Source organism: Anoplolepis gracilipes, chromosome 2 (assembly GCF_047496725.1).
Source record: "Anoplolepis gracilipes chromosome 2, ASM4749672v1, whole genome shotgun sequence".
Lineage (NCBI taxonomy): Eukaryota > Metazoa > Arthropoda > Insecta > Hymenoptera > Formicidae > Anoplolepis > Anoplolepis gracilipes.
Genome location: NC_132971.1, coordinates 1,842,802 through 1,867,500, shown reverse-complemented (window position 1 = coordinate 1,867,500; position 24,699 = coordinate 1,842,802). Strand labels below are relative to the sequence as shown.

Genomic DNA, 24,699 nt, shown 5'->3' with positions numbered 1-24,699 from the left:
TTAATTTTTCTAAATTAAGTATTATTACAATAAATTATGCTACTTGTGTTAATGTGATAGCTCTATATAAGAAACGTTAAAATGTACATTATTTGTGCTATAATTTCTTTAGTTTGCATGATTAGCTCATTAATATATTAATAATTAGATTATATGTATAAGTTCTTAAATTATAGAGCATTCTGTGCATTCATATATATATAATATCAGAAATGTAATACAGATATTAAACTCTTTGCTCACCGCCATAATTTTGGTAAAGCTTTGGACTTTCTTGCAAAGAGGAAGTGGTACTTCTCGGACTTGGTAAATTTACTTCTGAATTCGAAGCAGTCGATACAGTTTCCTCTACAGATATCGTATTCTTTCGCAATACTGGTGCAACGAAATTTTGACCCGTTGAAAGGTCCCTTTTCGGTATCTGCGGCTAATAGAATTGATCAACGATTATATTAAATATTCTAAATAATTAATGTTTAAAAAAAAAGGGGAGGCCTACTAAAATTTTTAATTTTTTATCCGGTTTTTTAAAATAAGTTTTTGATCATTTTTATATGTGTAGATTGTAAAATATATAAAATTTGAACTTGATTTTAAAAAAAAGATCTAGACAAATTTTTTTTATATTATACTATATAGATTATACTATATAGATTATTGAATCGTTTGACTAAATCTTTAACAGAGTCATCTTATAAAGCTATTCAAGCTACATGTATTTAATACTTAATATTTTAGCTATTTATTTAGAATACCTTAGGTTTCGACAACGGCAATGTAGCACCAGTTACAAGGCCCAAAATAGTCGCACAGAGACCGCTAAGCTGTACTGCGGCTAATGGTGACAGACCTCTTCGCACCAGGCCCAAGGCCAAAAGAGCAGCTTGCGCTAAAACTGGCGCAGCTCCTGCAGCACCAACTGCTGCCCCAGCTAGTTGGCCACCACCGATACTCGGTCCATAAGCAAAGCATAAATTATGCCTATCCACCTATCCATCAAGAGATAATATTTTTGTTACCAAACAAAAAATATCCAAAATATCAGAATGATGAGGTTGCAAGGTATCGAATCAAACATACCAAGTGTTTAACCACAAGATAGAGTAAACCAAAGGGAGTGATTAACGGGCACGCCAGGCTATAAACAGTTGTCATAGTAAAGACTAAGAGTAACCACGCGTAATGTGCTCCCAGTGGAAATTCCCATAGAACTGCTTTTCTAACATGTATTCTTTCCGCTCGACTACGAGCTGTACAGAGTCTGAAGGTATACAGCGCGAGTTCCGGGAATCTGACCAATTCTAATCCACTCCCGAGCAAGGCAGCAGTTATAACATAATTTACAAAAAGTGCACCCTACAAATTTTATATTCCTGATATAGGTTTGTGTAAAATATAAATATTAGAGCAACAAAAAATTCTACTATTAGTAGTATTTATAATAATATTTTTCCTTTATAAAAATATATTTACACAAATATATATTCTTGTCTCTCACCTGATCTGGCAAAAATACACATTCCCATTTTGCAGTATTATTTCGGTCTTTTAAAGTCCATTCTAAAAACGCTTCTGCACTGGTTAATCCTAGACTAGGTAATATAAGTACCATCAATAGTAAGAGTAACAACGTTTTTCTCATAACAGTACGATTTAAACTGCTCCTAGTCCAATGCCTTACGAGTGATTCGCACCTCGCGACCAGTGCAGGCATTAGAGCAGCTACACTGATTAAAAGTAAAGTAGGCAGAAAGGATGAAACTACTGTACTCATATTCATAATCTCTCCAGTAAGCGGTATTTTAGTAACAGTTGTTACTATGACCTAAAATTAAAAAAGTAACACATATATATATATATATATATATTTTTTTTTTATTTTCTTTCTAAAAATTTTTATTAATATTGAAATAAAGCTAAAAGAGAATTAATCAAACATTAAAACATATTATATTATTTATTATATCAAAATACTTTATATATCTCACAGTTTCTTTGTTATGTATATCTGTCTTTTTTTAAACTTAATATAATTTTTATTATAAAATAAGCTCTTGCTGAAAAAACTGACTTACAGCTGGTGTAGTAAGGAAAAACAATATTAACCCCAAAGCGAAATTTATTAATACAGCATTTAGATACCAACATGGCCTAGGAATACTCAGATTTTCCCAAAATATATCTGATGGCATCGGAGCATAATCCACGTTCCATTTTATATGTGGCGAGTTCCTCAACTGTTTGCGCATAGTTTTAGTTGCACCGGGTGTTCCTGTTGATATATATATATATATATAAATTGTTGATTATATATATCATAAATTTTTATAATAAATATATTATATTGTAAATATAAAATAAAAAACATATATATATATATATATATATTAAATGAAATACCTAAAGTTATAAAAGCTACTCCAAGAGGTTTACTAAGTGCCACATTCTTCTCTTCGTCGACTAATGCTGTTAATCGTATTTCTTCATTGGTATAGAATTCTTGAGCATCCACTTGCTGCAAATTCAATATAATTTAAATATTTTTCAATAGAGTGAATATTTATATAATAATTTGCTCGATATATGTATGTCTGTATGTCTATATTCAATACTATACAGGGTGTCCCGGAATTCGCGGACACGGAATTCACAACGTAATTGTCCGTGCCAAAAGAGGCAACTTTTTCCTCAGCAAAAATGTCGAGAAAATTTATCATTTTTTGCTAGTTTTCAAATTTTGCTATTATATATCTCTGTAACTAAGTCTTAAATAAAAATTTTAATAAAGTAAACTCCACCTAAAATTAACTGCAGAATATAATTGTATTAATCTTTTAATTCTACAAAGTTTGGTTTGTGAAAAACCCGTCTTTTTCAATTATTTATAACTGAAAAATTATTGATCTTTCGACATTTTTGCTGAAAAAAAAGTGGCTTCTTTTGACACGGACAATCACGCTGTGTACTCTATGTCCGCGAATTCTGGGACACCCTGTATAATAAAGTAATCGATTTTATATATTTATAAGTTTATCAATACATTTACTTTTTTGCAGCAAGTTCCAAGAATTTGACCACATGGATAAGGATACATTTTCAAAGGTTCTCTCTTCTTAGCATAATTCTCGCAATATAAGCGCGCCTGTTCCGCGCAATCTCTTTCTGCATCCAACTTTGAAAGACGTTGTATATCATAAGCTAATGAAATGTCCTCTACTGTTAAAGTGGGAAATGCTTCCCTGAAAGAATTGTCAATTTAAAGAATGTCCGCGCAACAAATACATCAAAGGAAAATTTATAATACGAGAAGACTCTCTTTTATATATAAATCTACACATACTTTAAATATTCTGTAAGATTCTCAACAGTACATTGATATTTTGGTATATCTGTAATCAGTAATGTTCTCGCTGCAAATTCTCCTGTAGGTCTGGTATCTCGCACCTGTTTTCATATATAAAAATTCTTATACGTAAATTCATATATACATATATGTGATAAAATATAAATATCATAACATTCATATTTTCTGATCATATTTTTTGATTATAAAAAATATTTTATGTTACAGATAATAAATTTAAGATAATTGTTAATTTAATACCTGCTTCAGACAACGTCTCATGACAAATCCACCAACTGGTAGATAAGATAACAGTAATATCGTGTGAACCCAAATCCAATTAGATGAAGGATCTAAATTTGATAACGTTGTATGACTAAATGTCGTACTGTTTCCTGGTTGCATGGTCCCATTAAAGTTTATAGGCAAAGCTATACACAATGATACAATAAGCATCATGATGGTCAATATGATTAAGCAACGCTCAAACAAAATGTACAATAACCCGTCAGGTCCTGCACGTTGTAATAATTCATTGTCCCTGTAAATGTAAAAGAATATTACAAGTTGTGTTAGAGATATATTCTAAAACATAACTGATACATAAATAGTAACATATTTTATATGCATTGAGAGTACACTAACGTAATCTTAAAAGCAGTAACAATCCATGAGAGAAATCCTCTATCCATTTGAGAGAGTTGAGAATTGACGGAAGCTTCTATACACAAGGGATCAGTGTCTCTATTATCAACACCATAGAACAGCTCCATCCATCTATTATCAGACTTATGTAATAATGCAAGGCGTCCATAGTTCCAAGCCTTCTTACGTAATAGGCCAAATAAAGTAACTAAAAACTTGGATAACATAATATTATGTTAGATATATGTTTAATATATTAGTATCTTTTAAAAAATACATTTAAAAAATACACATATATTCCTTAAATAATCAAGCAAAGTCTTACCAGAAATCCTATTACGTTCAACAACAAGTTCTCGGGTATTCCTGCATACACATCTGTGATTATTACTGTTCTATTGTTTCGAGGAAATGGAATGCATGTATCTAGAGACGCATCATGTACATATGTGCTGTAAATATAAGTCAAACAATATATATATATATATATATATATATAAAACAATATTTTAACAAACAATAATATAATGTAATAAGATTGGAAATTATTGAATTCAATAATTTGAAATTCACAATCGGGAACATTACACAAGTACTTTATAATTTTATTTATACTTTATAATTTATTAGTGCTAAAATAGATTGTTCGATAGCATTAGTCTCAAAGGACTCAAACAAGGTATGAATTATATATAGTATGTACATCATTTACACATATGTGCAAATAGACTGTACGCTTCGATAAACAAATGTATAATATAGATGGAAGGATATATTAGACTCTGACATTTTGAAAAAAAAAGTATGATAGAATCTATTGTCGGGTTATCTGAAATTCTCGGATGCGAAAAATTATCGAAATATACAAAAGGAGATCGCATTGATTGCGACACAATAAAAAGATAACGAACGCGCTAAAAGCAGCTATTTAACTGCGGGAAACATTGCGAAATTAAATGATGTAAAAAAAGGAAAACACACGCGAGTATGACATTACTCATTCTGTCACTTACTTTTCGAAGTTATCCATGGTCGATTGAGACGCGCGAAAATCAGTATGTCATTAAACAAACACGAAAGGGCATGTTAGCAAACATGTGTCAGTTTGACACATCGCATGCTGGGTCATACTGAGTGCTGTTAGTCAGACAGACGTCAGACACAGGTACGCGTTACGCGTTTCGCGAAAGTAACTTAGCCTAACCTAACTTGACTTAATTATCTGACAATGAGAGAATGGTGGAGCCAAAAACGCTCGGAACTTGTATGTGTGCGTTTCATTGTAAAGACGGGGGAAATAATGTAATCAAAATTTTTTGTGAAAGTCAAAAGTCTAATTCCACACATGTTGAATAACTTTCTCGAGAGTCGAAAGCATTCTCGAAATTTAAAATGAATAAGATTTTAAAATGAATAAGATATATGCAACACGAAACGTCATTTAAATGACATACACATATACACACGCTCGCGTGCGGTCACGCTGGAGAAAATACAGATAAATGGAAAGGTATCTGTTCCTAATCTGTTATTATATAATTTTGAAAATAAAGAAAAAAATTAATAAAATTAAATAAATAATAAGATTAAATTGAGATAAATAAGATTTATTTATTTATTCATTTATAAATAAATAAATAAATGATAGCATTCAAGAGCGCTTTTTGTACTTTATATTTAATAGGAAATATGACAATAAAACAGAAAAAATGAAGTATTCTTTCTACTAGCTTCATTAAATGTAATACACAATACTTTTAAATATTTTTTTTTTATTACAATATTGTAAAATAAAAGGTATATTAGGACAAGATACAAACACAACATAAAGCACAGAGATTCTAAATAATTAAACAATTGTAAAAATTAAAAAAATTCTTATATATTTGTACATCAAATATTTATTATATAGTGTTATTAATATATACTTTGTACAATTCCTAAATTGTTGTACAAAAAAAAATTATTTCATACTTAATTGAATGTTTTTTTGTACCATAATAAATAGTCATATAAATTTTATATAAATACTTCTTATAATAATAAATTAATATTACACAATATGAAGAAAAGCTTTTTGCTTGTCCATTTTATTTTCTTTGATAAAGTTTAGTTAATTGTAATTCACCTGTCGTGATAGAATCTATAACCCAGGTCTCTTTCAGACCATTCGTATCGATAATAATTTTAGCAAATTTAATATCCTCAGTGACATGTCCGCCTGCGGTCTTTATAAGTTCTTTAAGTGTATGATACGGCACTGCAGTTTTATGCCCGACATATATTAATCCACATGTTGCAAATAATTCTGGGATATATGAAGGCCCGAATAATTGCCTATCTTTCCGATTTTCCTGAAAAATACATACATATATGTTACATGATACATGAATGCATATTAAATCACTCATTTTGCACATTATCTTACTTGCACAGCTTTGGAGAAATGTTTCATTTCAAACTCTTCTGGATCTAACCAACCATTGTTCTCCAAAGATTTCAGAACCCATTCTAGGGTAACCAACCAACAACCTCTTATTATCCCTCGAAGTAAATTTACTGTACGGACACCCGTGCTTACGACGTGAGTCGTTCGTCTCGATATATTCAATTCTATTTCTGCCTTGCCAAGGGATTTGACGATGCTCTTTACTAAGCTTTTGTCCCTACATACATAAAATATAGTGCAATTTTATTATTTTAAATTTCATTAATTTATAAAATAATTAAAAATTGTTTCAATATAAAAAAGAAAAAAGAAACGTTTCTTATAAAAAAATTTCTTCTTACCCTTTTGATAGACCAGTCATTGCAATAACGATCTTTTGAGACTTATATTTATTCCATTGAGTAGGTATTGTGCGATGCTTTACAAAATCATTTAGGGAATCTCTATTTTCTAATGATTCATCTTTTTTATCTTGTCTATTTTCCTTTAATATATTCAATATATTTTCATCTGCAAATTTCTTGATGACAATTTTCTTGCTAACAACCTTCTTTGGCTTTTGTATTTTTTTATCCTTTTTCTTCTTGTTTTTAAATATATCGATATCATTATCTGAAATTTGTTCGCGTGCGATATTACGTTTAGTAGAGTTTGTGTCGTTCTTGAAACTTATTGATTTTCTCTTTGGACGTTTTTTTTTTAGTTTTTTACTTTTTTTCGTAGATGTTGATTCTTCAAGTATGCATTTGTCCTCCTCTATTGGAGTGATTGAACACAATTGAGAAGTTTCATTAAGTGGCAATAATTTTCTTCTACCTTTTCTCACTGAAATGTATTCCACGTTATCAGTGGCAACTGTAGTCTTTTCATTTGTTTCAAAACTTGTTTCATCAATCGTATCTTCTATGATTTTCAATTGATCTTGAATAACAGAAGGATTACTATTAGATGTATCTTCCAAAATAATTGTATCAATTCCAACTGTCTCTGAACACCTAATAACATAAAAAAGACTGTATTAAAACAAGAAGTCCCTCTCTCTCTTTCTTTCTTTCTTTGATTAATACATACTAAAATCTCTTTATATAACTACATGATGATAAAAATAAAATGACAAATATTATGTGAAAGAGAGATTTAAAATATATAATATATATAATTCATGATTTAGATAAAAATGTTATCATTTGTATACTTACAAAGCATCTGATTCAGTTTGATCAATATTTTTCTTATTGTTCGTTGAATTTAAATGGTTGCTACAAAATGTTACATTGTTATCCGAATTTTGTATTTTATGTTTTAATTGTGTTCTGAACAAAACTGAACGGCTAATTGGATATGGAGTTGGCTCAACATAACTATCTCCACTTGCATCCTTACTTCTTTGAAATTTGTCATCATTAGATCTATTATCTGTTCCGATTTTCTTTCCAGAAACTCTCAATTTATTGTTATAGGGAATCTGATTTTGTGTGGAGATATTTCTTAATCTTTGAATTAAGCTCATATTTTCTAATAAGTCTATATCGTTTGCCTCTGCATTGTCTGCTGTTAGCGAATGTTGATTACTCATACTTGGATGCTTTTCTGTTATTTCTTCACCATTCTTATCTGAGGTCAATGATTGGAGATGATTATTTCTTCTTTGGAATGTTTCACGCATTGAATTTACCGATGTGTTCATTTTCATTGATGAAGTTTCAGTGATATTTGAACTTTCATATTTATCGTCCAAAGTTATTGATTTTTTATTATTAATTTTTGTTGCTTTAAAATCTTGATTGCTATTATTGACTCTGTAATCGTTTGTTTTCTGAACATTTTTCTCCTTACTAGCTTCAGTTGCTGCATCCAATGAAGTGTTTACATTTAAAGACGATCGAATTGTATTACCACTATTAGACAAAGATACCGTACGTCGTCTCTCATTATGATTTTTAGTTTTATTACCGCGCTCGTGTATCTGCGGTCGTGTTTTTATAACTTCTATTTCCTCGATACTGGATGTTTGCATAGGTATAACTGTATTTTGATCATTTGCGACATTTGTGTTGGACAAATCAAAATGTTCAACGTTATTCTGTATTGTTGATTTGTTTACAAGACTATTAATATTTTCTGTTCTTTGCATCTGAATAGCATATCCGTTCTGTTCTAAACTTTTCCCTTTGGATTCCTGTTTCTTGCTATTTTCAATACTATTACTTGTATTCCGATTTGCATTTTGCAGAGACAGACATTTCTCACTCATTCGAATACCGCCATGAACTTCTGTCATTTCCATAGATATTACTTTATTTGTTGTTGTATGCATGGCACGAGACGTATCCACGTCACTATTTGCTTCATAAGGATTGTTTTTCTCCTTTTCATCTGTCACAATATCTTCGTGAAAAGTGGAAGAAACAATGGGTGCTCCAACATTCTCAGAGTGTATAGTTGAGAATGTAGCATTAAGGTTTTCAAACTGATTTTGTGAATGTAACTTGGACTGTGTTCTTAGCAAGCCAAGTCTTCTGTTACTGCCACTTAATATGGGACTTTCTGTCTGTCTGAGGGAAGATAATGGAAATTTTTCCTTCAAAACAATGTCCTCTATCATTTTACACTTTGTTTGTTCCTCTATTTGTTTACCCTCCTCAACAAATAATCGTCTTTGAGTCAGTCTAAATCTATCTATAACTCTTTTGGATCTTTCTGGTTTGCTGCTTGTCGGTGTACTGAAAATGTTGCTATGTCGATTGTCTTTCTGCTGATTGCTTACAATATTAGTACATTTTTCATGTTTCATGATTGCCTTATTTCTTAATTGATGATTGGTCATTTTATCTAGTGTATGAATGGATTTATTCCTAATATTTGCATCATGTAGATTTTCTTCATTCTTCAATATTATTGCAGTTTTTTTGGAAAGCTCATTTTCTTTATCAAATATCTCTTTAGTCTTATTTAAAATTGCATCTTTCAAACGTTTGCAATTTGTTTCAAGAGTCTTTTCCTTATTGCTTATATCTTCTAAGTCCACTGTGAATCGTTTTAATTGTATTTCTCTTTTCTCATGAACAGATACGTTAGTATCTTTATTTACAGCGAGTTTACTCTTATTGTTTTTAACTCGCAAACCTTCTTCATTGTCAGAATCAGAAAGTTGATTAATCTTTTCATGTATATAATTTCTTTTGCTTCTTAGAGGTTTTTTATTAGCTCTCACTGTATCTGCCTCAATCTCTGTTCTCCACAAGGATCCATTGCCAGAATCCGTTGTATTTTCGCAATAACTCAGATTGACTCTCAAAGAACTACGTCGACGTTTGAAACTGTCATCTTCATCGGACGTATCTGATACGAATATTTTTCTTTTATTGAAGCTCATTTGATCTAGATATAATAAAAAATTATATAAATAGTTTATTATATTATTCATAACACTGATGAATTTATTATAATTTTCAATTTTATAAATATAATTATTTATTTATAATTTTATAAAGTTATTATATAAAAATTATTACATACTTGCTTGTATTAAAAACGATAATTACACAGAGTGCTCGTCAAAGCCCAAATTATGCTACTCGAACATTCAAAAAAAACATCTTTAACACGATCCTATCTGGTCGAGTTTTACCTTGTGAATGACAAACACTACTGCACACTGTTACTTTCATACATTATTATCCAAAATATCACTAAAATTCCTCTTTGTTTTCATATTCCAACCGTATCAATGAAAGTACAGCCATGATGAAAATTAGTACGCATTAATTCCGCTGCGTGCGCTGCGAACGTTTGCGATGCGTACCAGCGTACCATGTACGTATGTATGTATGTACATACATTTGCGGACAGGTTGTGTCAGATGGTAACAGATGCGAGTCAACACGAGAGCAGATGCGACCAAAGTTTTTACGCGGCGATTGACAAGTAGACGTGGAAGGAGCGCGCAACAAGAATGAATGAAATGCAGGTATAGTGATCCATACGTTAATGTTTTCTCGCACTTGAATTTTGTAACAGGATGAGATCTTTTATATAATTTTCAATCTCCAATCGATTATCTTCTTTCGATAATTAAAAATCGTGTATATTTACATAAGAGAGAATTAAAGCGCTGTGCTGTTAAATCGCTTATGCACATATATACAAGAAGCTGATAATAAAATCAAAACGTACTATTTATTCGCTTCAATCACATAAGATTATACAATATTATTTAAAATATTTTTATTGTTTTAGGGAAAAACTATTGAAGAGGATGAAATTAATCTCTTCAATCCTGCCATACTAGATAGATTATCGATATCCCCTGTGGTTGGATTGTTCATAAGACCACTAAGAAGTACAGATTATGAAAAAGGTAAATTTAATACATTTTTGCAATATATTTTTCCACATATTAATACATGATATTCAACATATAATGTAATATTCAATTTTTTTCTCTCTTTTCTTTAAGTGTAATTTAATTGTTAAATTTTTAGGTTTTTTAGTTCTTTTGTCTCAATTGACTGACGTTGGAAATGTCACCAAGGAACAATTTTTAAGTAAGTAATAGTATATCTTTGAGCTATTTCGAGTCTTTTTGAGGATTAAATTTTAACAAATAATGTAAATAATGTTGCTTTATTCTTTTATTCTCACATTATTTAGATAGATTCTACAACATGAAGACTGCTGGTGGTTATTATGTTGTAGTTATTGAAGATACAAATTCTGGAAAAGTAATTGCATGTGCAACATTAGTTGTAGAACAGAAATTTATTCATAATTGTAGCTTGGTATGTAATTATCTGTTGTACTCTCTAATTTCTTCTAAGCATAAATAATATATAATATTATATGGATATATTTCTTTACAGCGAGGACGTCTGGAAGATGTAGTGGTTAACAATAATTACAGAGGTAAATCATTGGGGAAACTAGTGGTGACAATAATAATGCAATTAGCACGCTATTTTCACTGTTATAAGTTATCTTTGGATTGCACGGACCGTCTAGTGCCATTCTATGAGAACATAGGTTTTAAACGAGAAACTAACAATGCAAATTATCTTAATATGCGTTTTCACAGTGAAAACGCTACTGAACAGTCACGTTTATAGTAACTGAATTGTTTTATTGTCGCCTTATTTGATGATAATGCCAACTGACCAACCAAGTACTTATGGTGCAATATACATATGAACAGAAAATGTAAAAAAATAGCATTGCATCCTTGATGAGATTTTAAATTTGGAAGTTAGACACATTTGACGAAATACTAATAAATTTTTTTTTTTCGAGGAGAAAATATCTCGTTAGTTTACAACTAAGTAAGAAAAGAATTTTTTTACAAGAGAAAATTTATTATATTATTAACGTTTATGCAAACTAAAGTATATTAAATTTTATGCTGTATTTTTTATATTTTAAATTAAGATATTAACACTAGAGTGTCTTTAAAAAAGATGTCCTATATGCATATAAAATATATTGTGACATATTATAGATTACATAGGTTGTAAAAAGTGAAAGTAACTGTTAAATAAAATAATTAACTTTTACTTAACATATGTATATTTTTTCATGCATATAATGTTAATAAATAATGTTGTAGAAAACGTTTGGATAAACTTCTTTCTTACATCAGACAAGTTATAAATACAGAAAATACTTTCATTGTATTATTTGTAATATTTAATTTGCTTAATGTACAATAGAATAATTAATATATATACGGCGTGTAATTACTTAAATCTTTTTCGCAGTTGGATTGGCTCGTAATTTCACCGCTCGTTTCGCCTCCATCTGTCTTTGCCTGGCCAATTTACGCTCCTCTCTTTTTCTCCTTGCTTCTTCGAATTTATTATTTCCACTAGGAACGCCTATAAATTTAAAAAAAATAATAAACGAATGAAAAGATATGTTATTTAAAAATCAAGTCAAATGTACTTGGTTGCTCTAAAGACTGAACATCTTCGAGAGGCTGAAACTCTGAATCATCCCATCCTACTTCGGAAGAATCATTTTTTTCTTGAACACCTTGGATTGTTTCTTCTTCCTATAATATTAAGATTTATATATTATTAATAATCAAGATAGTATAGCCACTTAGAAGGCTGTATTATTATATTTTTGCACCTAATATATTTATTCATATATATATAAAAAGTTCTAAAATTTGCAAAACATTAATGTTGTCTTAATTTTAAAAAAATCAACTTTTTTTAATAATACATAATTTGATTAAACATTATTTTTATATAATAGTTCTTTTAATATTACATAATTATTTAAATATTGAAAAATCATCTTTATACATAAAAAATTAAATATTTTCAATTTTAAGACTTATTTCGCGTTCGTTTTTTATTTCCTTCACTTATAATTTAAATTGATAATTTAATTATTATTAGATATTTTAATTAAACAAGCTCTATATATAAAATGGCTATTTAGAAGCGGAAAATTATAATTATATGCTATCGTTCACATTAATCAGATTAATATCAGATTGAATACGAGTTTAGTCAAATCACGACGTGAAGAAGATATTCAAGCAGAACCTTGATTCAATGCAAAAAAAATGTCATAAAATGTCAAGACACAAACCGGTTCCTCTTCAAGGCTGGTCCACTGTTCATTAGTTTTAGGAGAATGGCTGGACGGTGATTTACTATTAGCTGGATTCAATGGTACTGATGATGTTGCGGCGGGCTGCTGTTCCATATCTCCCCAATTATCGGCATCCCAGCAATCCCAATCGCAATCGGAATTCGTATTTTGAGTGTTTTGCGTATCGTGCTCGTGATCAGGATCGAGGGAAGTCATGCTCGTCGCACTGCTCGTTGTGGCAGTTGTGCTGGCGCTGCTTTGAGAACTACTAGCTTGTTCTAAAGTAATTAAATGAAAGAAATGTATGTACATGGAAGAGAAAAAAATACGTTCCTATTGCTTAATGAAATTTTAGAATAAAAATTATAAGAAATGCGCGCGCGCGTGTGAATACGATGACGCTAAAAAAAGTAAAAAGGATCGGTGCGAACCTAAAGAAGCAGGTTTATTTAATAAGATCCTAGATGTATTATGGGCATTTGAGGATTTTGGCGTGTCGGATTGACTACGATAGAATTTTGCCGTAACCGCAGTAACGGCCCATCCAGCCCACGTCGCCGCGGCGTTGCTGAGACTGGGTGTGGCAGTATTCACATCAGCCTCTACAAACATATTTCAATAACAATATTAGTTTCAATATTTTTGTTAAGGATTCGCAATTAATAATTATTAAACGACAATTGGTTTTTATTACATATAAAATTTTCGTAAAATGTGTAAATAAATATTGCAAAGCAAAAGTTTTTACAAAATAGCAAAGAATCAAATATTTTCCTAGCCGATATTAATATTTAATTTTATGAAAAATCGACTCACCCATCGATTCGCGAAGCCCAGGATCTTCAGATACTGTTTCTAGTTTCGATAAAAAACCTCGGATGGTTCGGAATGCATTGTCTCGTACACCTTTGTCGACGTCTGTGGTAAGTGGACACAAAGCCGGTAAAATGCGATTTGCAACTTCTTGCAGCAGAAAGTATTGCTGTGTGGCAGCCAGAGCTAGTATGCTTGCAATTCTGGCTGGCGGAAAAGAATCGCGAGTTCCCCGGATAAATACGCCAAGCAATACCTAAAATTATGTTTATAAATTGACTTAATAACAATTATATTATTTCAAGTAATTATACATATTTATTAAATTATATTATTTTATCAATTATAAATAATATAAATTATATATTTATGAATATTGAAAATTGAGCGATAACGTTATTACGTTATAGAATAAATTTTTTTATACATATATATACATATACAAAATTTACATTTAATGTAAATTTTGTACATACATATGTGTAAGAAATTTATTCTGATCAATATGAGAATAAGCCAAATAAAGTTAAATTAAATTTAAAAAAAAGTTTATAAGAGATATATATATATTTGTTGAAGAAAACTAAAGGAATATTTTGTTAAACTGTCAGATGTGAAGGTGCCAAAAATATTAAAATCAATATTACCTTCTGCCTTATCTGAGGATGAAGATGTTGAGCAATTTTTCCAAGACAAACTGTTGTATTCGTGCGAATACTGCCATGTTCATCCTTTGACTGAAGCCTTACAAAGTGTTTTAAAGTCTCGACATTAAGATTATTATAATCTAACTTTGGCGCTAAATGTACGACTGATCTTATCGTTTCTTCCTTAATCGCCGGATTCGTATCAAGAAAGCCATTTGCGACCTACAAAAAATATATGTAAAATTGAAATCTGTAATTATACATATAATTGTTAGATATATAAATAATTATTATATTTGATTGCTATTTTTTTGTAAACTTATTAGCTACATATATACTGATAAAAATTTTTGAGATTACATATATTGATTGTCTCATAAAATCGATAAAGAAACGGAAAACTGTTTTCTATTTGCTCCAAAATTATAGACCACATTATATAAGGAAACACTTGATTTTTTAGGTTTATCAATATCATCATAAATGGTATGAAAATCAGAAGTATTATAGGATATATATATATATATATATATATATATATATATATATATATATAAAACTGATAAATTATGTACATCCAGTGAAGCTTTCTTACATGAGGAAAGATAGCTTCGTTAACAGTTGCTGATTGCAAATGATCAATGAATCGATCCAATTGCTGCAGTAGCCGTAATCTCGTTGCTCTGTCATTTGATGCGAACAACTTAACGACGCATGGGACTACTCGACGCTGGTACTCGGCGTCCGGTAATTGAGAACCCAATTGCAACAACGGTGGCAACACTGCACTTCCAGCATCTCCGAATTCGAAGGCTGCCAACAATTGCGGTAGGATCTTGTATCTGCCAACGCCATCGGGAAACGAATCCAACTGCGTGGCCAATTGCGAGAAAAATCGTATTTTCTCTCCTCTCTCCTTCATTTGAATCTCTTCTAGAAACAATAGAGCGTCAACAAGATCGTTTTTGAAAAAGCCGCCGTTACTGCGACAACGCGCTATCACATCCGCAGGATTCGGTCTTCCTTCCGGATTAACTCCCGTTAATTCTCGATATACTGCCGATATTTGCTTCGGAATCTTAAAAAAAAGAAAAAAAAGAGTATCAATCAATGGGTATTATGTTTCAATGATAAAATATAATATAAAAAAATAATAACTTACTTGGCCTGTTATTTTAAGCTGTGAGCTGGTGTTAAGGGTGCCATTGTATGTTTCCCAGATTAAACAGCCAAGTCCCCACATGTCAACTGAGCTATTATTTTTTTTTTCATTTATCAGTTTCATGCTAACATTAAAAATCTAAACGTGTATGTTTGTAAACGCCTATATTGTACTATTTTACATATTATTTATAATTATATTACTTGAAATTTTGATAAAATTAATACAATCATTTACCATTTAGTTAATGGCTTTGTATTTTCTTTAGCCTCTGGTGGTTGGTACACTTGAAAAGTTGGAGGTAAGAAATTGTATAATGTATCCACAGCCGTCATGTACTCAACCCCGCCGAGTTTCCATTCACCGCTCTCTTCGTTAACAAACACTGTCCACAGATTGACATTATTATGCCGTAAATTCCCATCATTATTTAAGAAGTTAAGTGCCCTCTGCCATCAAATCGAAGTAATATGTATTATAGATTTTTCCTGTTCAATGTATGTTGTTTAGAAATTTCCGATATAATATACAATATTCATTTATACATACTGTAATTTGAAATATACCCCAGGAAAAGTATAATTCCTTCTTGGAATCGTTTTCGGAATTGCATTTCTGTGTCAAACGATTATATAATGGCTCCACACGTTCTGTGGCTAAGTAAACCATTTTGTCAGTCTAAAGTAACAGACACACACACAGGAGTGCGGATTACATCTCCGTTTATAAAGAATAATAGTAAATTATTATAAATCAATACAACTTATACCTCAAGACTATCAAGATATGCAAGTATACTTGGATGCCTAAGTGTTTTAAGCCTCTTTACAGCTGAGCGTACAATGTCTAGTTGTTGATCCCCTCCATTTTTAACATCAAAGACAAAAACTGAAACATCCTCACCTGTTGTGCTGCCCTATAAAAGATTTTATAACAACAAGAATTATATTTTTATTATAAATATATATATATATATATAAAATAAAGATTTTCTCAAATATGAAATAATTTACTATTGTAAATTATAAATTGTGTAGTGCTTCTATAAAAGATAAGTGTCATTTTTATTACATTTAACTAAATTACCTTTCTTTTAGCTCTGTGCAGTGTCCAGATACTCTTGTTTTCTAAGCCTGGAATAGGTTCTCCGATATCATATGGAAAATCCTTGGCAGGATCTCTTGAAAAGAAGGACCACATTGTGTAAAGCTTAAACTTTTATCTATATATAAAGAGTATATTCAATGTAATATATTATTGACATTATCGTCAAACAGCAACGCATCAGATCTGTAAAATACAAAATGTAAAATATAAAAATGGTCGTAATCAGATAATTAAAGTACAATTACGCAGTTAATAAATACAGTTGGAATTAACAATTTTCTTATGACATGGTGCTTCAATCTTTATTGTTTAACAAATGGCTTCAACCCAATTTTTCATATTAAAAATAGAGGTTAAGTCATATATCGCGAATCGAACGAAAAGATCTCTCTTATATGAAAAACAGTTTATATATATTTCTTTTATGCACTAAAATCAAGAACACGCAAATGACTGAATATTACAAGCTGTTAACATTCATTATGACGTTAATAATTAATCATTACATTCGTCAAGTTGCACTACTGGAAATAAATTGTCTTTGAAATGGGTGAAAGATTTGATAAGAAAAAGACGTAAACATTGCATTTCGCACGATTTTTGTCCAGAAACAGACCTTTCATTATAAGAAATCTAATTTAATTATTCTTCATTATTATATATATATTTTTTTAATTTTCACGCATATAAAATATGTATTCGTACCTATTCGCAGATATAAAAATGTTTATGTTACATGTACGTTATTTATACTTTCTTTTCATTCAACTATTTCTCTACCAATATATAGGAAAGCGATTATCTTTAATTTCCAGATAATTCGCGTCGCGTATGCTTTTCCTTTCCGTAAGTAAAGTTATCATCACACATTTTTCGATTAAATTATATATATATATATATATATATATATATATATATATATATATATATATATATTAGATGACGCGAACACTAATTTCGATTAATTCGGGAAACACATTTGCCGACACAGAGGCCAGTATCGTCGTACACACTTCCTCTCACCTGCAGGGATATAAAAATGTCACGGGCGCGCGAAAAATCCGAAGCTACAGGCTCCTCGAGTTGCCACGATAACACGCGTGTAAATACAACGATACGTCATTTTAATATGTCACGCTGTAAATATTCGGTGATTTGTCGTGGTGATTACAAAACTTGGACTATCAACACTAACGAAACATGAATCTTATGACATGACAGGATCGTGTACGTGTGCGTGTAGTATGATAAATGTATGCAAAAGTGTGCGTGTGGGATATATACATATCGGGACGAAAGGGCAAAATACGATCGGCGCAATGCGCAATCCGCAAGTCTGTTCTTTTTAGCTGTCATCGCACTTTTCGTTCCTGAAGTACATAAAAAAAAAAAAAAAACAAAAAAGAGAAAATTGAAGAAATAAATATTAAAACGTTGAGAAGCTTAAACGACAATAAGATACCGAGCCTCTCGAAATACGTTAAAATTTAATTATTTCTTATACTTGTCACATGCAGTGACAAGTAATAAGTATATAAAACGTATACATACATGTAACATAACATTTTTATATCTGCGAATAGATACGAACACACATTTTTTATGTGTGCAAATAAATAAAATATATATAATAATGAAGAATAATTATAAATTAGACTTCTTATATAATGAAAGGTCTAAGTATTTCTGGACAAAAATTTCTGTTATCTAGATGAAGTTATCGATAATTATTTAGATGAAGCAAGATTTCTTATCTTTATCTAGATAATAATGAAATATATTATCTATATCTTTATCTTAAATGATAAAATGGATTATCTGCTTTAAATTATTTAAGATAATTTCTGCAATCAACAAAAATTTGGCCTTAATAAGCATACTACTAATGTTTTATATTATAAAATTATATGTAATGTTGCATGACAGATACACAGATAAGCTTTGCGAAATCCGTCTAGATAGTTTTCATGAATCCCTTTTTTGGGGGAGTTATTTTTAATCATTTGGCAACGCGATGTTTTCTATTTCGCGATTACTTCACAGTAAACTAGGGTAACTGGGGTTCAATCGTTGATTGGTCATCAACCGAGGAAGGTCGCTGTACATACATTATTGTCGTTGATCACAATCCACTGTGTCAAAGGGATTTATTATCGTTCGCGAAAATCTGTCTGTCAATGATGAGATACGCACGTGGTTTATCTTTCTAGCTCAGAAATAATGCTTTGCAGCGCTTAAAGAGAATCGCAATAGGAATCTCTATCATGACATTATATCATATTCCGAAATAATTTCCTAGGTGAGGTAATGATTCGGCGATTACGAAATAACGCGACAATAAATTACTAGACGAAGCAAATCTATCTAATTTAACGTTCGAAATACTTTTTCTGTGATTTTTTTTTACTTATATATCAAAAAAATTTTTAGAATATCGAGAAAGCAGATGAGAAGCTGCTGCTGCTGCTGCTGTATTATTAATCGGCGAAAATGCCGGTCGGCGTATTTCCAGCCCTCAAATTGGGCGTACTCTTTGTCAAACAAATCAGTAAACCTTTAGCTAAATTTCTTGTCAATCAAGCAAAGAGCCATCCAATTTTCAGGACTTACTTTATCATACCACCTGCTCAATGTAAGTATTTGTTTCATTTACAAGCTCTTTTCAGTTATAAAGTGTAATTATCAATGTTTACAGTTTATCATTGGGCAGAAGTAAAAGCAAAGATGTATATCATGAATCTTGGTAAGCCTACAAAGGTGGCGAAACTGAACGAGACCATGGCTATTGAACTGGGTGCTAGTTTGATGGGCGAGTTGATTATTTTTGGCGTAGCTGGTGGATGTATAATATTGGAATATAATAGACAAGTTACAAAAGAGGCAAAGAAAGAGGAGACTCGTCAATTGCAGATACAGAAGTTTACAGATGATATTCAGGCATTGTACGATACTACATTACAACAGGAAGCTCGAATTCATTATCTGCAAAGTGCAATTAGTGAATTGGCTAAACATACAAAGCACAAGTTACCTGAGCCTGTATTGCCGCAAATAAGTAATAGCGACAATAATTTAGAGGATACTACAAAGAAAAGTTCTAGAAATAGTAAAAATACAACAGAAACCAGTACAGAAAGCAAAAACAGATCATTGATAGAGCGTGCTATAATCTATTACAAAGAATTGAAAGCAGATAAAATTAGTTAAACGACGTTTTATATTTCTAAAATAACACATCACTTAGAAAAATAATCTGAAACACAAAAATGTTGATTAGTGCTGGTATTAAAACAGATGCATTCGTATCAAAATGTACATAATTTTTTCTGCAATGTATATTGTAACTTATTTTCAAATTTGTAATTTACATTACTCTCGTGCGAAGATTTTTAGTTATATATATTATGTAAAAATGCATATATATTGATAATTTTATGATAAATGTAGATAAGGATGATAATAAAATTTACACAAAAGGTTTCGCGTTTTTAAAGGATGTAAAATTTTTAAAATCATTATTTATAAAACTGATGTTACTTATTACGTAATTACATTTTCCTGATTCTGTATATATATTTTTGAGATTATTTATATCCAAAGAATTAAAATTTTTTGAAATCTGATTTATCGACAGTAGGTAATTTAGAGTGTGTAAATAAAGAGATCTAAAAACTTCGCTATTCTGAACCAGTAATGTTCTCCGTAAATTGAAATTTTCCTCTAGTGCTCTCTCGCTATACGTTTGTCACGCTATACGGTTGTCGTGATTATGTAATTCTGTGTAAAAAGCTAAATAATTTTTCCGAGTTGCAGTACTCGTTTATAAAAAAAGGAGGAAAAAAGAAACATGAATAAAAAAAACGACAAAGCTATAACAATGTGATTTTCATTTTGTGCACACGTCTGTTAAAGAGAGAGATAGAGAGAGAATACAATTGAAGAAAAAATTTAGAATAGTGGTTTTTATTCGATATCTCACATCGATACGTTCCTCATATCTTTATATCAGTGATGTGTTCCTGTTAATTAAGATTAATACTGTGCACGCGTGTGTGCGTATATACTGTATTGTGTCGATTTAAAAATTACGAAAAATGTTCATAAAAAACAAAAAGTTACTCGATATCGCGAATTGTCAATTGTCTAATTCAAGGAAATATAAGAAACACTGGCTCGAGTTGGACAACAATTATTTGTTCGGTCTATGGGGATTGATTGTGCATTTGGTTTTGTTATGGGGTGTGCTTGACGTTAATTTTCATTCACCTATCATTAAGGAATTGCCGGTTGTACCAGCACCGAGTGGACCACCAGCTAAAAGGCTGGTACTTTTCGTGGCTGATGGTCTGAGATTTCAGACATTCATAGATAAGCCACCGCCTTATCTCAGGTATATTTCTCAAAACTTATTTTCATTATTCACAAACGGATCAATTCCACCTTTGTTATTGTGATTTTGTTTAATTAATTAATTTTTTACATTAAATAAAAATTAAATTAATTTATTTTAAAATACGTTAATATAATATTAGTAATTTAATTTTATTTGGATTACTTCAATTATTAATTAAAATATGAATTAAAAATTTTAAACTATACTATATTATACTACTATTATGATACCAATTGATACTCTATGTAGGTCCATATAAATTTTATATTAATAATAATATAATTTATATTTTGTTACATTTCAATATTTATATATTTTATTTAATTAGATTTATTTTGCAGGGATGTAATGAAGAATAAAGGAGTTTGGGGAATATCTCATACAAGAGTGCCCACAGAATCAAGACCAGGACATGTCGCAATTGCAGCAGGATTGTACGAGGACCCCAGTGCTATCTTCAAGGGATGGCAGGAAAATCCAGTGGACTTTGATTCTGTCTTCAATCAAAGCTATACTACTTGGGCTTGGGGCAGTCCAGATATAATTCCAATGTTCACGAAAGGTATTCTAGAAGGAAGCAATAGCATTCTCAATCTTTGTTATTTCTTATGTTTATATTAAACTCTTGAAAAGGCAGATAGCAAACAAAATGTTCATGGAAGAAGTTATCCCTCTGCATGGCAGGATTTTGACTCAAACTTGAATAATCAGACAATGCGCTTGGACTCGTGGGTATTTATTGCTTATTTGGAATGGTTGCAATCCTCGGTAGCTGAGACATGGAAAAATCAAAATGGTATCATCCTATTTCTTCATTTACTCGGATGCGACACGTTAGGACATGCTAAAAAACCACATTCCAGGTATTGAAGGTTTGTTGCATGTTGTTAATATGCAATTTATTGTAGTGTTTTAAAATACAAACAAACACTTTGTAGATTCATTGATAAAAGAGAAATTTTGAATCTAGGGAATATGTTGAAAACATGAACTATGTCGATCTGAAAATTGAAGAGGCTGTGAACATGACAGAGAACTTTTTTGGGAAAGGTACCACTGCTTACGTATTCACAGCAGATCATGGAATGACTGATTGGGGATCTCATGGAAGTGGCTTGCCGTCCGAGACCGAAACACCATTAATTGTTTGGGGAGCAGGAATAAAATCATCTGGCTTTCATCAAGATATTGAACAAGCGAGTATAGCTCCCCTGATAGCATCTTTGATAGGAATTCCTATTCCTGTAAATAACGAAGTAAGTCTTTGAATTTAATATATAATATATAATTTATAATTTAATATATTGTTTAAAATATTCACATGAAATATTCTCTTAGGGTGCACTGCCGTGGCAATATTTTGATGCGAATTATCAGGAATATGTTGGATATTCTTTACTCAGCAATGTGAAACAACTTGCACATCAAGTAACTGGAAATCGTGCGATAAATGGTGAGACTAGTACTGATTGGCGAGAAACGCAATTAAATGACAGAATTCGTAAAATCGAAGAACATATCGGTAGAGGAAGTACGATAGATGGAATTCGAGAGAGCGAAGAAGCTATTAGCTTTGGCAAGGAAGCCTTGTCATATTTTAGGCAATATCAACGAATACGATTTTTGACGTATCTATCAATAATGTGGCTTGGCTGGATAGTTGTGTTATTCTTGAAAATAACTGGAACAAAGCGTCGATGTTTGCGAATCTCTCTCCTACAATTTGTAAACATTGGATTTGCAAGTTTGCTGATAATAATGTTAATCAAACATGCAGGTAAGATTTATTTCTAAATTGTATTCTAAAATGTATTAAGTGGAGAATAACAAAAAATATGTCGCTTTTTGCTGTTGAGCTTTTTTTAGATTAAATTATTATTTTTTTACTTATAAAAAATTGATCTTTTATTATGTAACATATTTGTTTTGTACAGTATCTGATTACAACTGGAGATTACCATGCTACACGTCTTTTGCCATAATATCTGTATGGTTTGCCGTTACTAAAATAATTACATTGATGCCTGTATTTGCAAAAAGGAGCAGGAAGAAACTTTTCATAGAAGTCGGAGGCACACTGTTGTTATTAGTAATACTATTTGTTGGACTGACACATAGATTTGTTCTCAGCATAGGAATATTATCTCTCATATTGATACAAATAGCAAAGTCTCAAAATGTACCAGCATCTATGATATGGACGTCGATAGCACTATGTGTGTTTCCTTTATTACCAGTTGTTGAGCCATATCCACGAGTCTATATTGTGTATGTCTATATTGAAAGTAATTATACCATTAAAAATATTTTAAGGATATTTTAATAAAAAAAAGAAATAGATTGTTAAAACGTTTGCTCGATTTTTTTCTTTTATTAATAATATAAATTAAATTTTTAATAATGGATCTCTTTTATTAACTTAAGTCCTTCTTTCAGGGTAATTGGCATTTTTATAGCAATGTCAATAATGATTATCAATGAGACATCGCAGAGTCGGAGACTAATGGAAATTTTACGTTTAATCGTTACAAGCCTTGTGTACATAAAATTTCTCGATGGTCGAGATTGGATATCGTGGATTATTTTACTAACTACACCACTATGCATTTGGTACTATCCAACAGAAACCAAGAAAAGAATACTGGGCATAATGCTTGGGTTTTTCTGTCCTCTTACATTATTGTCCGCATCATACGAGCCGCTCTTCTTCATTACACTCACAATCAATTTACTTTGTTGGTTGGAAACTACTTCAAGGAGTTCAGAAAATACACGAAAGATTACAAGAGACTTGATCAAGGCAGCATTTTTCGTATCCTTTCAAAAAGATTTTTTGACTGTTAGAAGAATTTCTATGAAGAGTCGGTGATTTATATAACATTTTTAATTATTTAGAAATGATAAAAATAGATTGTCAAATTAATAATATGACGCTAACAATAAGTAATCTTAAAATATTTAGTCTTTTCAAGAAAATAAACTAAAATTTTTCTTTTATTTTTAATTTTCTGACGTTTTTCTTTCGATTTGTGTGAGGGACAACTATTATCATTCATATATATCCTTAACAACTTATTATAGATGTTATACATACTATTGTGTTTCTTCGGCACAGGTAATATGGCGAGCATCAGTTCGTTCAATCCCTCTTGGACGCATCACTTTGTTACTGTTTTCTCTCCTTTTCTGATGACATCTTTAATACTCTTCAAGCTTAGCATCCCTTTGATATTAGTCGGATGCGCGAGCTACTCACTAGAATCAGAATACAATAAGTCTATTTCTTTAGCCGTTCTTTTCTTAGGCGATTGCTTATCGTTACCTTTAATGCATTGTGTTACGCCGTACGGCAGTTGGCTCGATATCGGTAGTGCTATTAGTAAATTCATTATCGCTTTTTCTCTTCCTTGCCTTTTTGTATTATTGCGAGGTCTTTCGTATCTACTTATGGAATTGGATTTAAAACGATTCCGAATCAGTTTACTACCTCAAAAAAGGCACATTGTGTAATTTTTTTATATATGTATATATATATATATATAT

General features: G+C 30.8%; 6 protein-coding genes across 13 annotated transcripts; 3 read left to right on the top strand and 3 right to left on the bottom strand.

Moving 5' to 3' along the window:
• Positions 1 to 50: 50 nt before the first annotated feature.
• Positions 51 to 5,285, bottom strand: Tmem63 (transmembrane protein 63). 4 transcript variants are annotated; one of them, XM_072911664.1, is made up of 12 exons: positions 5,002 to 5,285; positions 4,314 to 4,440; positions 3,989 to 4,203; positions 3,605 to 3,884; positions 3,341 to 3,444; positions 3,041 to 3,239; positions 2,401 to 2,515; positions 2,076 to 2,272; positions 1,499 to 1,825; positions 1,081 to 1,356; positions 756 to 989; positions 51 to 427 (listed from the first exon to the last, which is right to left on the bottom strand). In XM_072911664.1, exons 1-12 carry the CDS (start codon positions 5,016 to 5,018, stop codon positions 227 to 229), a joined length of 2,292 nt encoding a protein of 763 aa, XP_072767765.1. In that variant the 5' UTR covers positions 5,019 to 5,285; the 3' UTR covers positions 51 to 226. The 4 variants fall into 4 exon arrangements, with proteins under 4 accessions (XP_072767765.1, XP_072767768.1, XP_072767767.1 ...); XM_072911667.1 differs by lacking the exon at positions 5,002 to 5,285 and adding an exon at positions 4,900 to 4,969; XM_072911666.1 differs by lacking the exon at positions 5,002 to 5,285 and adding an exon at positions 4,776 to 4,915.
• Positions 5,286 to 6,041: 756 nt separating this feature from the next.
• Mcph1 (Microcephalin) lies at positions 6,042 to 10,214 on the bottom strand. Its single transcript, XM_072910712.1, has 5 exons — positions 9,957 to 10,214; positions 7,637 to 9,818; positions 6,779 to 7,432; positions 6,417 to 6,654; positions 6,042 to 6,342 (listed from the first exon to the last, which is right to left on the bottom strand). Exons 2-5 carry the CDS (start codon positions 9,811 to 9,813, stop codon positions 6,079 to 6,081), a joined length of 3,333 nt encoding a protein of 1,110 aa, XP_072766813.1. The 5' UTR covers positions 9,814 to 9,818; positions 9,957 to 10,214; the 3' UTR covers positions 6,042 to 6,078.
• Positions 10,215 to 10,249: 35 nt separating this feature from the next.
• Gnpnat (glucosamine 6-phosphate N-acetyltransferase) lies at positions 10,250 to 11,872 on the top strand. Its single transcript, XM_072910719.1, has 5 exons — positions 10,250 to 10,407; positions 10,677 to 10,797; positions 10,922 to 10,984; positions 11,091 to 11,218; positions 11,300 to 11,872. The coding sequence occupies exons 1-5, from the start codon at positions 10,393 to 10,395 to the stop codon at positions 11,540 to 11,542; spliced, it is 570 nt and encodes a 189-aa protein (XP_072766820.1). The 5' UTR covers positions 10,250 to 10,392; the 3' UTR covers positions 11,543 to 11,872.
• Positions 11,873 to 12,016: 144 nt separating this feature from the next.
• On the bottom strand, positions 12,017 to 18,103 carry Yata (N-terminal kinase-like protein yata). Of its 3 annotated transcripts, none has more exons than XM_072910713.1 (13): positions 17,787 to 18,103; positions 16,743 to 16,946; positions 16,426 to 16,572; positions 16,206 to 16,334; positions 15,894 to 16,105; positions 15,657 to 15,747; positions 15,090 to 15,572; positions 14,495 to 14,716; positions 13,851 to 14,103; positions 13,466 to 13,636; positions 13,032 to 13,312; positions 12,372 to 12,480; positions 12,017 to 12,304 (listed from the first exon to the last, which is right to left on the bottom strand). In XM_072910713.1, the coding sequence occupies exons 2-13, from the start codon at positions 16,854 to 16,856 to the stop codon at positions 12,171 to 12,173; spliced, it is 2,346 nt and encodes a 781-aa protein (XP_072766814.1). In that variant the 5' UTR covers positions 16,857 to 16,946; positions 17,787 to 18,103; the 3' UTR covers positions 12,017 to 12,170. The 3 variants fall into 3 exon arrangements, with proteins under 3 accessions (XP_072766814.1, XP_072766815.1, XP_072766816.1); XM_072910714.1 differs by lacking the exon at positions 17,787 to 18,103 and adding an exon at positions 17,469 to 17,625; XM_072910715.1 differs by lacking the exon at positions 17,787 to 18,103 and adding an exon at positions 17,270 to 17,288.
• Positions 18,104 to 18,636: 533 nt separating this feature from the next.
• On the top strand, positions 18,637 to 20,223 carry LOC140676060 (optic atrophy 3 protein homolog). 3 transcript variants are annotated; one of them, XM_072910718.1, is made up of 3 exons: positions 18,637 to 19,067; positions 19,194 to 19,395; positions 19,459 to 20,223. In XM_072910718.1, exons 2-3 carry the CDS (start codon positions 19,254 to 19,256, stop codon positions 19,968 to 19,970), a joined length of 654 nt encoding a protein of 217 aa, XP_072766819.1. In that variant the 5' UTR covers positions 18,637 to 19,067; positions 19,194 to 19,253; the 3' UTR covers positions 19,971 to 20,223. The 3 variants fall into 3 exon arrangements, with proteins under 3 accessions (XP_072766819.1, XP_072766817.1, XP_072766818.1); XM_072910716.1 differs by having other exon boundaries at positions 18,640 to 19,062; positions 19,459 to 20,222; XM_072910717.1 differs by lacking the exon at positions 18,637 to 19,067 and having other exon boundaries at positions 19,094 to 19,395.
• Positions 20,224 to 20,485: 262 nt separating this feature from the next.
• On the top strand, positions 20,486 to 24,692 carry LOC140676318 (GPI ethanolamine phosphate transferase 1). Its single transcript, XM_072911242.1, has 8 exons — positions 20,486 to 21,153; positions 21,498 to 21,718; positions 21,794 to 22,019; positions 22,127 to 22,412; positions 22,495 to 22,933; positions 23,091 to 23,424; positions 23,593 to 23,968; positions 24,238 to 24,692. Exons 1-8 carry the CDS (start codon positions 20,858 to 20,860, stop codon positions 24,664 to 24,666), a joined length of 2,607 nt encoding a protein of 868 aa, XP_072767343.1. The 5' UTR covers positions 20,486 to 20,857; the 3' UTR covers positions 24,667 to 24,692.
• The last annotated feature ends 7 nt before the right edge of the window (positions 24,693 to 24,699 follow it).